This window comes from Helicoverpa armigera, chromosome 12 (assembly GCF_030705265.1).
Source record: "Helicoverpa armigera isolate CAAS_96S chromosome 12, ASM3070526v1, whole genome shotgun sequence".
Lineage (NCBI taxonomy): Eukaryota > Metazoa > Arthropoda > Insecta > Lepidoptera > Noctuidae > Helicoverpa > Helicoverpa armigera.
This window is the reverse complement of record NC_087131.1, coordinates 8950067-8965734: the sequence shown is the minus strand read 5'-3', so window position 1 is coordinate 8965734 and position 15668 is coordinate 8950067. Positions and strand designations below refer to the sequence as shown.

General features: G+C 35.9%; 1 protein-coding gene across 1 annotated transcript; it reads left to right on the top strand.

Annotated features, from left to right (window-relative positions):
• Positions 1–3818: 3818 nt before the first annotated feature.
• On the top strand, positions 3819–15289 carry LOC110383976 (synaptic vesicle glycoprotein 2B). The gene is made up of 11 exons (XM_021344971.3): positions 3819–4041; positions 8931–8984; positions 9772–9933; positions 10284–10446; positions 11294–11415; positions 11720–11961; positions 12528–12733; positions 12986–13248; positions 13617–13776; positions 14518–14645; positions 14950–15289. Exons 1-11 carry the CDS (start codon positions 4038–4040, stop codon positions 15003–15005), a joined length of 1560 nt encoding a protein of 519 aa, XP_021200646.1. The 5' UTR covers positions 3819–4037; the 3' UTR covers positions 15006–15289.
• Positions 15290–15668: the final 379 nt, after the last annotated feature.

Here is a 15668-nt window from a genome sequence, read left to right as displayed (position 1 = left end):
TTAGGGCTAAGTTATAGAAGGACGAAAAATTATATACAACTGCCCATTGTGTAATTTAGATTTTCTGTAAGAGTAAGTTAATAGAGCTTGTAAAAAAGGCGTCAATAAAACTTAAGGTTAAAAGCAATTAATGGAAGAAAAATTCTAGCAGATTACCTAAGATCTATCGGGGCCCACTAACTTTGAATTCGGCAAACGCCGAAGGTTTGTTTGTCACCCATTCCAATACTCCTTCATTTGCATTACGAATGCTTCCTCAACTTTTCCTTCGAGTGAAACCCCAAATACTTACGAAGGGCGCACGTGTGTCGATTCTTCGGGCACCTTCGGGCCTGTCGACTCGTCACAAGCGCGGTAAGGCCACGCATACACTGAGCAATTTCGCACGCAATATATCATGATACGTGACGAGTTTTAACAATACCTCACAAGTAACAAGCCACCTTTAAATTGAAATATAGTTTAGGAACTTATAACATTGTTTTTTTACAATAAGAATGTTTATGAAGATTTTTAGATCTGAAAAAATTGTTCGGATCCCAAGACAAAATACATACTTCGTTTAGAATATAGATTGACGAAGCAAAATACACAAAAATGAATTGTTTCGTTTATCTTGCAACATTTTAACAAAACTGGAATAAATATGTAATCGATATAGAAGATCTGTCGCTTGAAGTGATGGATTATCCTACCAGTACAGCGTCTGAATGACTAAATTTAGGCTTTTCGACGAACATGATAACTTTTGAAATAATTATGTAATCGTTTATCATGCGGCTCCGTCTACACTTATTTAAAATATGTGTATAAATTACCTATATGTATAAACTACAATACGCTTAACTTATCAAAATTCAAAACCATCATTGAGCTATATTTATGAGAAAAAAAATATACTGTAAGCTACACACAACTAGCCTATTGCACTAAAATGTTATTCTCTGCCACATAAAAATGGTATCCAGCTGGGATAATTGGCTATCAAGCTTCCGTTCTCCTATATTTGGTAAGAAACTATAGTTATTCTAAATGCTTACTTCCGAGACAGTAAATAAACATGGAAACTAAGAGGAACTTGTTTATAAGGTAATGCAAGAAGTGTGTGGACTTGGAATGCCTATAATAATAAAAAAGTGCTATTAGTCCGTACCTAAACGAATCACTTAAGCACTTCTAGACAGATTTAGCTAATTTTAAGCATTAAATAAAGTTTAATAATATTTGAGCAGCAGTTTTAAGTAAGAGTAAGGTTATAGAGAAAGGAAAAATTATTTCCGGGAAACTGGAAAATGTTCGAAAAATACTATCATTTTCTTCTAGGAATTTCTAGTAAAAATACAAATTGAGATGAGGAAAATGGTTTTCCGGGTCAGCTAGGGTCAAGGGTTGGTTAAATTAATTTAATGGAAGCTGGTACGTATTGGAGTGTTGTTAGGTACTGCTTCTAATAAAAAATAAATAATTTTCAAGTTATTTAGTATTTTCAACTTTAGAAGGTTATTTTAAGGCAGAGAAAAAAAGGCTTATGTGCTAACCCTATAACTTCAGATACTTAGTGCTCTGCTCACACTTGTTCGATATAAAATTGTATGGTAGAAAAATGCGTTTCGTAACACACAACAAAGAGGTCGAGGTCCTTGCAATAAATATTATTTGTTTCCTTATCGGCTTTAGTATTCAAGTAGTGATCGACACCGACCCTACAAACTGTTACGTGGCTTGTTTATTACCTAATAATTATCTTCACACCTAACATCCTCAACTTCTAATGCCTGCAATCAATCTATTAGTTGAAAGATATACATTGATGCTCATTTGAAATAATCATTTCTATATATGTAATTAATGTAACTCTGCCTAAAACAGCACCCTTAGTGACAAACTCGTAAATTCAACAGGTTTTTTATGACTGACTTTGTATGATTTGGCCTGTTTAAAGAAGTGTGAAGTTGCACTCAGGTTTCACCAACCACACCAAATCATATAGCTAAATGGTACCAAAATAGGCATTACCCAAATTATCACTTACCTCCACTTAAGGCTTCTGTTTTTGATTTACTTACATGTCAAACTAATCTAAAACCATTTCAACACATTCCTTTTCCTTCAAACAAAATACGGAAAAAAATATATTCAGATTCGCAGAACGAAAAAGATTTATGTTTATTGGGTGACGAACAGCCATCAGTAAAATTCGTAAAATGTCGAACGCGTCCTTAAAGGACGCGGGCGTGCAACCGTGAATGCGTAATGGCGGCCAAAATACGATGTGTTAGGATATCACTCAGCTGTCGTAATCTATTGTATCAAGTATTATAAGGAAAATAAAACTTAACCTAAGTCATAAATAGGAAATTGTTTACCACTTGAATGAAGTTCAGGTAATTTTTAGAACTGCACACTTAATTATCGAATGGTCTCGAGCACACTTGAGGAGGTTTATTTTCCAAGTCGTGTTGCATCGTCTATTACGTTTCTTGAGCAATCAAAAGTGTGTACGTCATAAACCTCCTATAATAAGTACGATTGAGTATTCCTAGATACAAAAAGCTTAACATAACATGGTTTGCAAAATTTTGGCAGATATTTTTATCAACTAAATGGATTGTCGTATACTTCGTGGAATACGTATAACCCTAGTTTGCAACCATACACGGTGGGCGGTCGCACTTGACCGAAAGACGCGCATTGCGCGACCCTGTGTCATGTCGTGCTACGCAGACACTACATACTAGGAATCACCAATTATATTCTTACGCACATAATGATTAAGTGGAAAGTTTTATATGCATTTGGTTTGAATACCTTTGTAAGTTCTAACTTACCGAATCTTATTAAAACTCAATAAATTAAATGTGGACACAAACGCTGTGACTGTGAAGCAAATAATAAAAATTGATATTGATTACGAATTTCATATTTTAATTTCAGGGACCCCTAGGTAGTATTCCTTCTATCTTACTTATCCTTTAAAAGAAATCAAGCTTATTACCGCGGTAAGTATGTAAAATAAAATGGTAAATTGACAGCAAAAAATCGTATCAGATTTTAACCTAGATACATTTTCAGTGAAGATTGAAACATTGTTTTCTTGTTAAAAGAAGTTATTAATAAAAACAAATCAAAGTAATCGCCTTACAAGGCAGCTCATTACGCGATGCCTCGCCTGGTCGCCGAGGGACCACGGAGCCGACCCACGCCTTGCTCTTAAAAATAACAATCAACTTGAGTATCTTTGGAATTGGATACCAAAAGCACATTTCTTTTCTCAATAATTTGTTTTAAACGAGATTTTACATATTTTCGGACATTTTTTAACCAATTGGCGTTCGGTTCCATTGATTGTAAAAAATGTATCTTATTCAGCATAGTTTATAAGATCACGAATTGCATTTTTTATTTAAGAAGTCAGGTTATTGTCAGAGGCTTCTGTTACATAACAGATGATTTTTCACTCACGCCCAAAATTGAGATAAATATGGATGATAATCTTTTATCTTCATGTTATATCGGTATTGAAACTTTTAACTTCAATCTGCAATGCCACAGTTATCAGTTTAACTAAACCAGATAATGTTAATGCAGAAAATCGTAAGAAAATAGAGTAAAACCTTCAAGACCTCTAAGAAAATAAACAAAAGTTACCGTTTAATTTGCATAATAGTTGGAAAAAAGCGCGCAGAGCATGACAACAGCGTGTGAGTGGAGATCGATCGTGGTCACCGTCATCGGCCGTCTAGATAACACAAGATGAGCGATCGAGCATCGGCCTTATCGTTATCTCGAGTGGAAGGAATCTTAGGCGGGAGCCGGTAGCGAGTCGGCATTCGCACAGAAGCCTCAGCAGGCAACACGCGACATCCTTGAGGCGACGGCGAGCGACGCGCGCGCCGATACCCCCGGCCTGCCCACGCGCATCCTCCCTCTAGTGCAATACGCAGGGTGACGATGAAACGTTGGTGATAGGTGACCGCGGAATATCTCTAACGTGATCTCATATCGGACTTATAAAGTGAAAAAGTGAATTATACAAAATGGGTGAGTATGATACATGTCAATCATTAACTCGATAAAATTGATTATAAAATCACTAAAAATAAAAGAACTTCCACAATTTTTCAACATCTAAACCACACTGAATCCTTTCCCATAACTTAAATAATTAATAACTTACAAAAAAAAAGATCTAACTAATTCAAAAGAAAAATAATTCAAACGTAACTGTCAAAACGAAAACTTAGCGCAAACTTACCCGAATTATGTGCGGCTCTATCAGGGAACAATATAAACGTTCTTCATTGCACACTTACTTCATTAAAAGACTGTTAAATAAAAGATTTGTCATAAGAACTTGAGTGAGCTTCAAATCAACGTCGCTCAACGATGTCTCGAACCAGATTGTGTATACAATAGCTATTATAAAAATGTCCGCGATCACTCACTGCTCAAATCTCATACGCCTGTCACTCACTTGCAAACAATATTCGTTGGTTTTTTGACATTATTTTACAAAAAGTTCACTCACTGAGGATTTTTTTCTAAGAATACGATAAGAATACCAGGGGAAAATGCCTGAAAGAAAAATTAAATAGGTAGATATTACCTATTATAAAAAGCTTTTCCACAATAATTTGTAATTCAAGAAATACACCTGCAAGGAAAATGAGTGATTTTCATTTTAAAAAAATATTTTTAATTTGATCAGAGATTAAAACTACTCTTAAGATAGATACTATATCTTTTTTGGGTATAAGTGAAGTATTCTGTACATTACAAACTTACCATTTTTATATGATATTAACTAAAAAAAGATTACATAACCACTATTATATTACATAACACAATAAAAAAAAATATATTGAAATAAATATCATATAGGTACGGAAGAGGATACAAAGTTACGCAATTATTCTAATTTCATTGCAAACGCATCGTGAACTCAATAGCATACTCGAGCCTTATCTTATTTATTTATATAATATTAAGAGGAATCGGCAAAACCCACTTTATTCATATTATTATTTCTTCCGTCATATGCAAAATAGTCATTATTATACCATGCAGGTGTATGCGCATCTATGATCATGAACCAAGCATTTGCGTTTTTTTTTGCGTTAATTACCATCTATTAACATTATCAACTCTTTACCTTCATCAAATGATATTTTTATACATACAAATCCACTTCCAATAAAAAAAGCCTAGTTAATTTTTATTCCATACCATCATTTGTTTTACCACTAGGGTGCCTAGGCAAGGTTGTCCTAAATGACATTGGTTAAAAATTACATAACATGTTTTCCTTAAATTTTAATTAAATAACTATCATACCGAACAGTTTTTAAGTACCCAATCTTGCGACTATTTTAGGCAAACAATACGAACATAAAAATATTTAAAATTTTATTATCATATCTGTATTTCCGAAATTATTTGGTAACGTCTTGACCGACGTCAGAGAAGCGTATGAAATCGGAATTTTACAGCATTCATTGATTCCATTCTTCATACAGTGTTGGAATGCTCATACAAAGCTCGACAATTAATTAATTTGACCCATTCTTATGCTAAGTTAGTTTTGGAGAATAGGCTGTATAACAATAGCAATGCAATTAGATTGATTACCGAAATATAAAGAGATAAATTTCCTGTACGGATAGTGACTTATTAGGTGTAAATCGACTTTAAAACTTAAAATAATGAAGGATTTATTTAAAATTAGAAAACTGCTTTTTGCTACTTAAAACACCGCCTTCTCGATTGGTGGATTAGAAAGTAGGTGCAGTTGCTTTTATTTAATTTATGAAACACTACTTTTCTAGTGAAATGTTGATTGATATCTTTTCTTTTTGATTCTTCTTGATCTTTTTGATTTGATTGATCTTTTTGATTTTTTTGATTTGATCTTTTTGATTTGATTGATTCTACTAATTATATCTGTACGCTCTACGAGCAGGGCATAGTGAAACATTATTATTATAAGAACACCTTGTAACCTACCTATGTTCACAGAATAAAGAGCTTTGACTAAAAAAAAAAAATCTTCAAAATATATATACTCCAAGCAATTATCCTTCCATAACTTCACATAAGTAGTTACTGTAAAATTTGAATTTTCATTTATACCCCGAACTAAATATTTTTCCTTTTTCCTCCGCTACGTTCACTTGGTGGATTTCCATACACTATGGTCTTCTAATAATAAATTCAAAGATAACCCATAGAGCATTTAGTTTTTTCATTCCGTGTGCTGGTTACACATACGGGTGCAGCCTTCAAACGTACACAATGTCAACATTAGCATATTATTTTCACATCACTATCCTGCTACTTCTATTTAGACCAGAGTATATACTCTTTGCAATCTAAACCACTAATTTTGCAACAATGAGCTGCAACTTTAATGTTGGTCTTTACTTAAATATGCACTTACATTGTGTTTCAGTTAATTCAACATTAAACTGTAACTAGGTATTAGGATATTTCCAGGTACTAGAGGGACAGTTTATTATACTAATTCATCTAAACGACTGGAAAATATTTCCAAGAACACTGATAATGATTCATGTTTTCATAAGATCATCATAACAGCTCCTTGAATTTTGGGAAATGAGCAATAAGTGAGATATCCATAGACCGCAAGGATCGGGCACAATTACAGATTCAAGCTACTGCGAAAACTCAATAAATACCTCACCGTTGTCTTAACCCGGCACAAATCTAGAATCCTTATGCGCAACAATCGCAACTTACAAGGTATACAACCTACACTTAAGGCACAGATTGCTAAATAGTTACTACGGAACATAAGGCATATTATATCTCTCACTCGTATTCAATTCAATTAGGATCATTCATCATTTTCATCAATACCTACAACAAGAAACAAACGAGCACCGTTTCTTAGCATTCATAAGAAGGGACTTCTATGATAGCAGTTTTACCATTTCGTAACAATGTCCTTGCGAAGCTTCAATGCCATCACAATTGATTTGACGATGTCATTGCCATACATTTGTACACCACTAATCATTATGCAAACAAAGTTCTGATAAAAAGCCCAGCTATGTTTAGTCATGTCAGGTTGATTTATTTACTATAGTAAGCCCTTCATCTCGCGTTCACAATAAAATTGATTAATCATACGCCAGTTCTTGTAAACACTGCTACCTGTACTTTCATTATGACTGATAAGATAACACTGACAATTGTTAACAGTTGAATTAACTTGTTTTAAAATAATTACTTGGAGTGTTATTTGATCAACCTCATTCGGAAGTCTAAAATAACAGTAGCTTTTTAAAAAAGAATTGTAGAGGATTTCGTGGTGTTGACACAGACGTGGATGTGTCTCTTATGTCTGTATTTGAATTAGTATTATTTAAAATCTGTGTTAAAATAGTGCCTAATTAAGTATGGGTTCTTATGGGACAGTTGATGGTTCTGTTTAAATTCATTAATCCCTGAAAAGCCAGTGTCCCTTCCGACTATAGATGTAAGCATACGACAGAATCATCATTTAATTTATAACATATTAAGCACCGTTTATTAGAAGTCTAAAAGCGTAATTGTAAGTAAGTAGTAAAAGACGAAATTATAGCACTGTAGATACACATTTGTGTCAACTTAAAATCGTACGACGATGCTACAGATAAGCATTGACTTAGATATTGACAGCGCTGTTAGCAAATTGCACCTACTCTTACCTACAGTTATATTTTTTTACCTGTAAATAAAAGGTTGTATAATTAGAAGAGCATGAGAATCCCAGCTTGATCCCAATAGAAAAAGTGTTCATGAACTTTGTGCAGTCCACAGTCCAGTTGACCGGTCAATATAGTCAAAGGTAAACTAACGTCAAAGCACCGATTACTTAGAAGTTATGGTCAAAGTAAAAATACATAACTGCACTACCGAAGGCGTGATTAAAGAGAACTATAAACTACGGTTCTACGATAATAACATAAAAAAAATAATTTAACTAATCAAATAATCAAGTACACCTAGTCCCAACTACTTTAACGATAGGTACACTTGAAACTGACATTATCAACAAGAAAATAAAAACAAGTCATACATACTGTTTATCGACACTTCAGGTTGTCGGCTTTGTGAAACAAATAACGTAAATTTTTATCTAAACCTCGTAGTTTCCCTCGATAATCCGAAACTTGTTGAGGTGACCAAATGTATTGAATCCCATTGACATTGGTCTCGGTATTAGACACACCTATTAATTTACAGTTTCATCTTGTTTAGGTTATTTCAATGTTTTACGTAACTGTGACTATGTCACGCATATTATTATGTTATGTTGGTGTTTGTTTTTTGCTATAATTTTTGTAGGTTATAAACAATTACGAAAGTATAAAATGTTCAAGAATAGTCAAAATTATTAAGAATTCATTAGGCCTACGTGGTGCCTCCTTCATAATAATTAGTGTCAAAAAGTAGTTGCGGAATGAGGGTAGGTACTTGGTAGAAAAAATGACAGTTCCATCTTAAAAACTTCCATACTGACTACCCGCTAACAAAAATTAATAAGACCATAAATCTACGCCAAATTAGTTTTTACAGTCAAAGAAATACGACTTAAAATTACGCAAAAATATCTTGGCAATTGAAATAATAGTCTCATTAGAAAGTTGGACGCTTACCAAAAGCGTGTCAATCTTTTAATCAGTGCGGGTGAAAAACAAAAGCTTTATCGAATTCAATGAAATTGATCTTGTATTTGTTATTAATTAAATAATATATGTAGAAATGTGAAATTTTAATTTAAGTGGTTAACTATGAAAGTGGAATCTCATATTACGATAGCCAAAGTAGCTCTCAGGCGAGCTTTATCAGTTAAGTTGTTAAAAACATCTGACGATGTTAACAATACAGGCAGCACAAATATATTCATGTGATTTTTCTATTAACAGGTCTAGACTTCTTAGAACATGGAGCAGACTTCGAAGCTGCAATATCGGCGACAGGTAAATACATTTTTTTTAAATTAATTTAATTGCAGCTAAGTATATAATAGTGTTGTGTACGAAATCAAACAGGTTAAGAGTAATGAATTGATATTTAGAGCTGTGAGTCAGTATTAATGATCTAAATTAAATTATTTGCGTGAGCCAAAGAATGAAGTCGAATGTGTATTTAATTAAACGCATTGTGTGCTGAAACAGATGAATTAAATGAAACACCTTATTTGTGGAATTTAAAGAACGGACAAGACTTAAGTAAATAAGGGTTCCTAGGTACCTATAAAGATAATGCCTAGAAGTAGGTATCTAAATGGACCACTACATTATGTATTTACGAAAATGACATGATATTTACTTACTCTACAATAGAAACAAGTCTAATGCATAGGTAAGACCTACCAAAGTATTCTTCAAATTGCATTCTATTTTATGACCCATTGTTTGCATTATTTACTTACTAGACACCTACTTAAAGGATGAATTGTAAGAAATGCTAAGGAATTAAACATAGTTAATCTGCCTTTTCTTGATGAGACTTTGTTTAATTGTTGTAAGCTGTTATTTCCCTTTTGTGCCCGCTAATCTGACCCATAAAATCATCTCCCCGGCCATTTCCCAACTATGTTAGGGTCGGCTTCCAGTCTGACCGAATGCAGCTGAGTACCAGTGTTTTACTTGCAGCGACTGCCATCTGACTGCCTTAACAAAGTTACCCGGGCAACCCTTATGTTGAAAAGAGTCCTTATTACCATTGTTGTAAATAAATGATGCTTATTTCAATGTGTTCCAGGTTTCGGTCGCTTCCACTTCTGCCTGCTGGCGGTCACCGGGTTGATCTACGCGAACACTGCCATCGGTATCACTATAGTGTCGTTCGTCTTGCCGGCGGCGACATGTGACTTCCGAATGACTTCCTCGGACAAGGGCTGGCTCACTGCCGCACCTATGTTGGGTAAGAACCCTAATATTAAATAGCTGGGCTTTGCTAGTTTCATGTCGCTAAGTAGAAGGCAAAACATAACAATAGAAAGAGAGTTCATTAAGGCTACAATTAGGTCACAAATGAAACTTTAAGTTTGGGTCACAGATCTCCATGTCATCTCATCTCCATGTGTATACTTTATTTGGAGAAATAAAGTATGAAATTAAGGGAGGACCTGAATTCTAAAGAAGTTGTTTTTTATTAATCAGCTAATTAAATTGGAAGTAACATAATGACGATCTTGCTTTCATAATACAAAATTGTCATTGCCATGCCAAATGTTGCCATGCCTCATTATAACAAGAGTTATTTTCCTTCAGGCATGGTGCTCGGATCATACTTCTGGGGCTGCTTGGCAGACACGAAAGGCCGTAAAATTGTGCTGGTCTCGACCCTGTTGATGGACGGTATCGTCGGAATTATCTCCTCCTTCGTACAAATCCTGCCCGTCTTCATGGCTTGCCGATTCATTAACGGTTTCTCGTAAGTATCCTTTATAGACCACCTAGAAGATAAACTGGGTAAATTATGTAAATATTGTGGTTCTGAAGATACTTAGATAGGTATGCACATGCGGAAAAGCACGTGATGTTAACGTCTTCAGTTCAGACACCGCTCTTAACTCTAAGGCTATGCATTCAGCGATTTAGGTACTTCTCAATGTACTACTTTATTCAGTAGGTCTTGATAGGCATACCTAATGGAGGTTGAAGGATAAAAACTTCGATGAATACCTCGTTAAATAACCTAATGAAATTAATATGCAAATATCGATAATTCACCACATATAGATAGACATGTTTTGCCTACACAACTCCTTGAAAATTTCTCGGGAAATGGGATCACAGACCTTACAACAGTAGTGGGTGTTAAAATGTATTCAATATCAGCAATGACACCTGCCGCGTGTTTCATGGCCTCAAGTTTTTCCTTGGTTCCTAGTAAACAATGGAGGCTACAAATCATGCGGTCCGTCACGCTACAATTGATTCAGTGCACACGTTTCCCTTTACTAATTATTGTAGTACAATTGTGACGAGCAAAATGGTGTCATCAAAGCCATTAATTGAAAACCAGTTTGATTGCAATCAGTGATATCGATTTGTGTTTAATAAGTGTCACATCCTGATGAAAGAATAGTAGGTATTTCTATGCCAGCTGGTTTTTGTCAGGAATGTAGCTGAAAGTCGTCATGATCGAATTGTAGGGCATCATATTGTTCAAGAAACCCAAAAAACATACGGCTTTTCGTATAGGCACCTACATCCAAACAAGGAGGTATAATTTACTATTCAAATTCTGAAGATCTAAAGATATTTTTTTATTGCAGTGTTGCTGGCGCTATGGGTATCTGCTTCCCCTACTTGGGTGAATTCCAACAGACCAAATACAGAGAGAAGATCCTCTGCTGGATGGAAATGTTCTGGACCCTCGGAGTCATCTTATTGCCATGTAAGAAAACTTTTGGAATAATAGATTTAAGAGTGACATATTTAAACCAAGAACCAAGAATATGTGAATAGTATATGACATCATCCACCGATGGCCGTCTTTCACCTGATATGAGAAAGATGATGGCAACAGAAGCACGTAGTTACTTATCGAGAAGTCGTTTAGATCACATACCTATCTAATCTCTGCTTGAAATGATTATTTTGTAAGGCTGCCTTTTTTTCTCTAGATAAAAATCTGTCACACCGTCATACTTCATACATAATATGAATTTTGCCACCTAACCAATAATCTTTTGCTTTAGTGATCGCTTGGGGCATCATCCCTATCACCGGCATCCGTATCGAAAGCGGCAGCTTCTCCTACGACTCCTGGAACTGGTTCGTGGCCGCTTGCGGTGTTCCCTCCCTGATGCTCGGCTTCTGGCTGTTCTACTTCCCCGAGAGCCCCAAGTTCATGATGGAGTGCGGCGACTACGACGATGCCCTTAAGGTCCTCAAGAGCATCTACAGACAAAACACCGGTGATGATCCCGAAAACTACCCGGTAAGACATTTACTTTTAAGCATTGGCACTAACAGTCTACTATCATCAGACAATATCTCCAAAATACGCCTCCTCTTTAAAAATAAATATAAACATTGTTTTGATATTTTGACTCAAAATAAACATTTATATAACTTGCGACCCGCCCCGGCTTCGCAAAGGTGCTGGATGTTATTATAATAAAAACCTTCCTCTTTAATCACTCTAATCCTCCGATGATCTATTAACCTTTTCACCGCCACGCCATATCGGTATTCCTGTGCCCTGTACGCCAAGCCTACTAAAATCTTAATTAAATATCTACTAAAAAATACATAAAAGTAATGATTTAATAGGTTTATTTTGTATTTTTCTGCGACCTGTTTTTTGTCGAGTATAGCCGTCGTTGGCGCACAGGGCACGCTTGCTCATGTCGGCTATAGCCGACATTGGCGTTCAAAAGGTTAAAAACCGCATGTAAATCTGTTCCGTAGTTTTAAAGATCTAAGCGTACATAGGTGTACAAGAACAGAGAAAGTGACTTTGTTTTTTATACTATGTAGTGATACAATATTCCTTATTTCCAGATCAAAAGCCTCAAGGAAAAAGTACGAACCGTGTCTGTAGGCTCTCAGACCTCTGTAAAATCCGTCCGAAGCTTGAGCATGCGCAAACCCAAGGACCTCAAGCGATTGTTCTCTGAAATCTGGGTGCAGACCAAGGCTCTGTGCAGGCCGCCCTACCTCAAATACACCATCCTTACCTGTATCATCCAGTTCGGATTGACCACCAGGTGAGACACTAGAAGTTGCAGAGAAATAACCTTCTGCAAATTAATTGCCCTTATGAGAGGTGCACAAGAATCAAGCTTTTTATGCATTAATTAAAGGCATAACCAAACTATCAAAGACTTACACGAAACTTTCCTTTGAGTACCTAGTTTAATGGTACGATGTACCAAATCGATTCAATATTGCAAGGTAGTTAGGCAATATTAAGTTACAAGTATACTGCACATATTTTCACCACCCTCTTCATATTCCAGTTACTACACCCTCATGATCTGGTTCCCCGAGCTGTTCAACCGTTACGAGGAGTTTGAGCACCGTTTCCCCAACACCTCCGCCTCAGTGTGCGATGTCTCCGGTATCGTGGTCGTGGATGAATACGAAGGCGATCCCTTCGACTGCTTGAAGACCATCGACTCCAGCGTGTATATGCACACCTTGATCGTCGGTCTGGCTTGCATCCCGACCTCTCTGTGGCTGCCTCTTTGCGTACACAAACTTGGTGCTAAGTTCTTCTTGAGTAAGTGACATTTTTTTTATTATTGCGTTAATTTACATCCAATGACTTAGGAAAAATTTTGAGAATTTTAACTTAAATTGAATTTAATTATTCTATAGATAAATGCTGGATGCAAGTCGCTTCCAACAGGTATCTGTGGAGATCAAAGGGGGGGGCCTATGTTCAGCAGTGGACGTCCTATGGCTGAGATAATGATGATGATGATGATAGATAAAATATTCTGAATATTAACTTTTCTTACCTAACACCAGTTTGGATATCTGTATATGGACACACAGCAGCGTTTCAATCCCAAGTTCAAGAGATTACCCATACTACTCGGCTTCTCCAACACACCATCATTACAACTTTAACACTTTTTATTTCAGTCTTCAGTTTGGGCTTCGCCGGCGTAGTGACAGTCGGCCTGTACTTCGTACAGAACTCCACTCAGAACCTGGTGCTGTCGTGCATCTTTGAAGCCCTCACCTCACTCGCCATCAGTTTGGTGTTCTGCGTGCTGGTCGACTTGTTCCCTACAAACCTCAGGTAAATAGATCTTATACATTTCAAAAACAAATAACCAGTTCGTTAACAATGAAGAAGCATTAAATGGCAATGGTGGTGACTTTTTACAGGTAGTAGGTAGGTATAGTATAGCCAGGTCAGGCAAGTACCAATGCAACTTTTCTAAGTTTGTATGTGCTTTCTAAGTATATCTTAGACACCAATGACTGTGTTTCGGATGGCACGTTAAACTGTAGGTCCCGGCTGTCATTGAACATCCTTGGCAGTCGTTACGGGTAGTCAGAAGCCAGTAAGTCTGACACCAGTCTAACCAAGGGGTATCGGGTTGCCCGGGTAACTGGGTTGAGGAGGTCAGATAGGCAGTCGCTTCTTGTAAAGCACTGGTACTCAGCTGAATCAGGTTAGACTGGAAGCCGACCCCAACATGATTGGGAAAAGGCTCGGAGGATGATGGTGGTGACTTTTTACAACACTGAAAGCGTTGATGGTTTAACAAGGTAGAGGTGAAATTTAACATTTCTGAAGAGTCGCTCCGTCAGCGTCAGGTCAATAAATTAGACAGCGGTTGGAAGAATCATCAAATGTGCCAGAAGTGAATAACGCTAAAGTACCCTTACTATTCAAGTCAAGTTATTAAATAAGACTTGTATTTTGCAATTTATTGCGCCAGAAATGTCAAGTTAATACTCCCAAAACCTTAGCGTTAACTATAATACTTTTGTTCCATGACCAATAAATAAACAATTTCTTGTAATTCCTCAGGGTAATGGCAGCCGCGCTCTCCCTAACAGCGGGTCGAGGTGGCGGTCTGATCGGCAACCTGTCCTTCGGCTACCTCATCGACATCAACTGTGTCATCCCCATCGTCGTCTTCTCGGCATTCCTTTTCAGTAAGTATCGCTTTTATAACAAAACGCTTACATTTTTCAGAATCCCCAAAAAAGAGGAGGGCTGTCAATTCAGTTGTCAATGAAGAATACTCCATTACATTGTAACTTCAGGAACTGCCATTACATTTCACAGATCTTTCGATAGATAATTTTATCGATATCAGTGGGTCCATCACTATATTCTATTGAAATAGATAAGAAGTCTAGGACTCTCATCCATGGTAGCTTTTAATTCAATGATTCAAAACAAACTTAGATCGTTATTGATGTTATTGCTAACTAATATTATTTTTCTCACCCACAGTTGCTGCAATACTCTGCTTCTTCTTGCCAAAGACCGGACAGGAAGCCCTAGATTAAGCTACAAACGGTTATTTATTCATAGATAATACAATTAGACTGTCTACAATACATAGTTATTATCACATTGTCAGAGTGATTGTACATAACGTAGGATGTTAATAAGGACGTTTACTTATAAATAATTTATTGTGAAAAGACAACTGTCACCAAATTACTGTGTATCAGTATGCTATGTCTATAAAACATAAGTGATGAACATTACAGTATTTTAGTGTTGACTGTGTAATATAATTCAATTAAATTATTATTATTATAATAAAGGTTGATTACCTGCCTACTTACTTAAGTGTTTTTATTTTATTGGTGCTAAAAGGATATCGGAAATATATTCAGCCTAGTGGTGTATAAAATGAAGAATTTAGTGTCTTTTTAATTATTATTATTCAAAACAAGTTACGGGTCACGCGGGTCACGTGTGTGCTGTGATGTAGTGTGTGTGTGGTTAGTGTGCGAATGAAAAAGTATTCATATTCATATTCATATTTATTTGCATACCATAAAGTTAAAAAGATGTTACAAGGGGCTTAAAGCTAGGTACATATTATGGACCCTATATGTATGCCATACATAGAGGTAATAATGATCTCCGGATCTGTATGCTCTGTACTTAATCGTGTAAATATGGTGTATGAATATAAAATAGATAATTTAATAAATAAA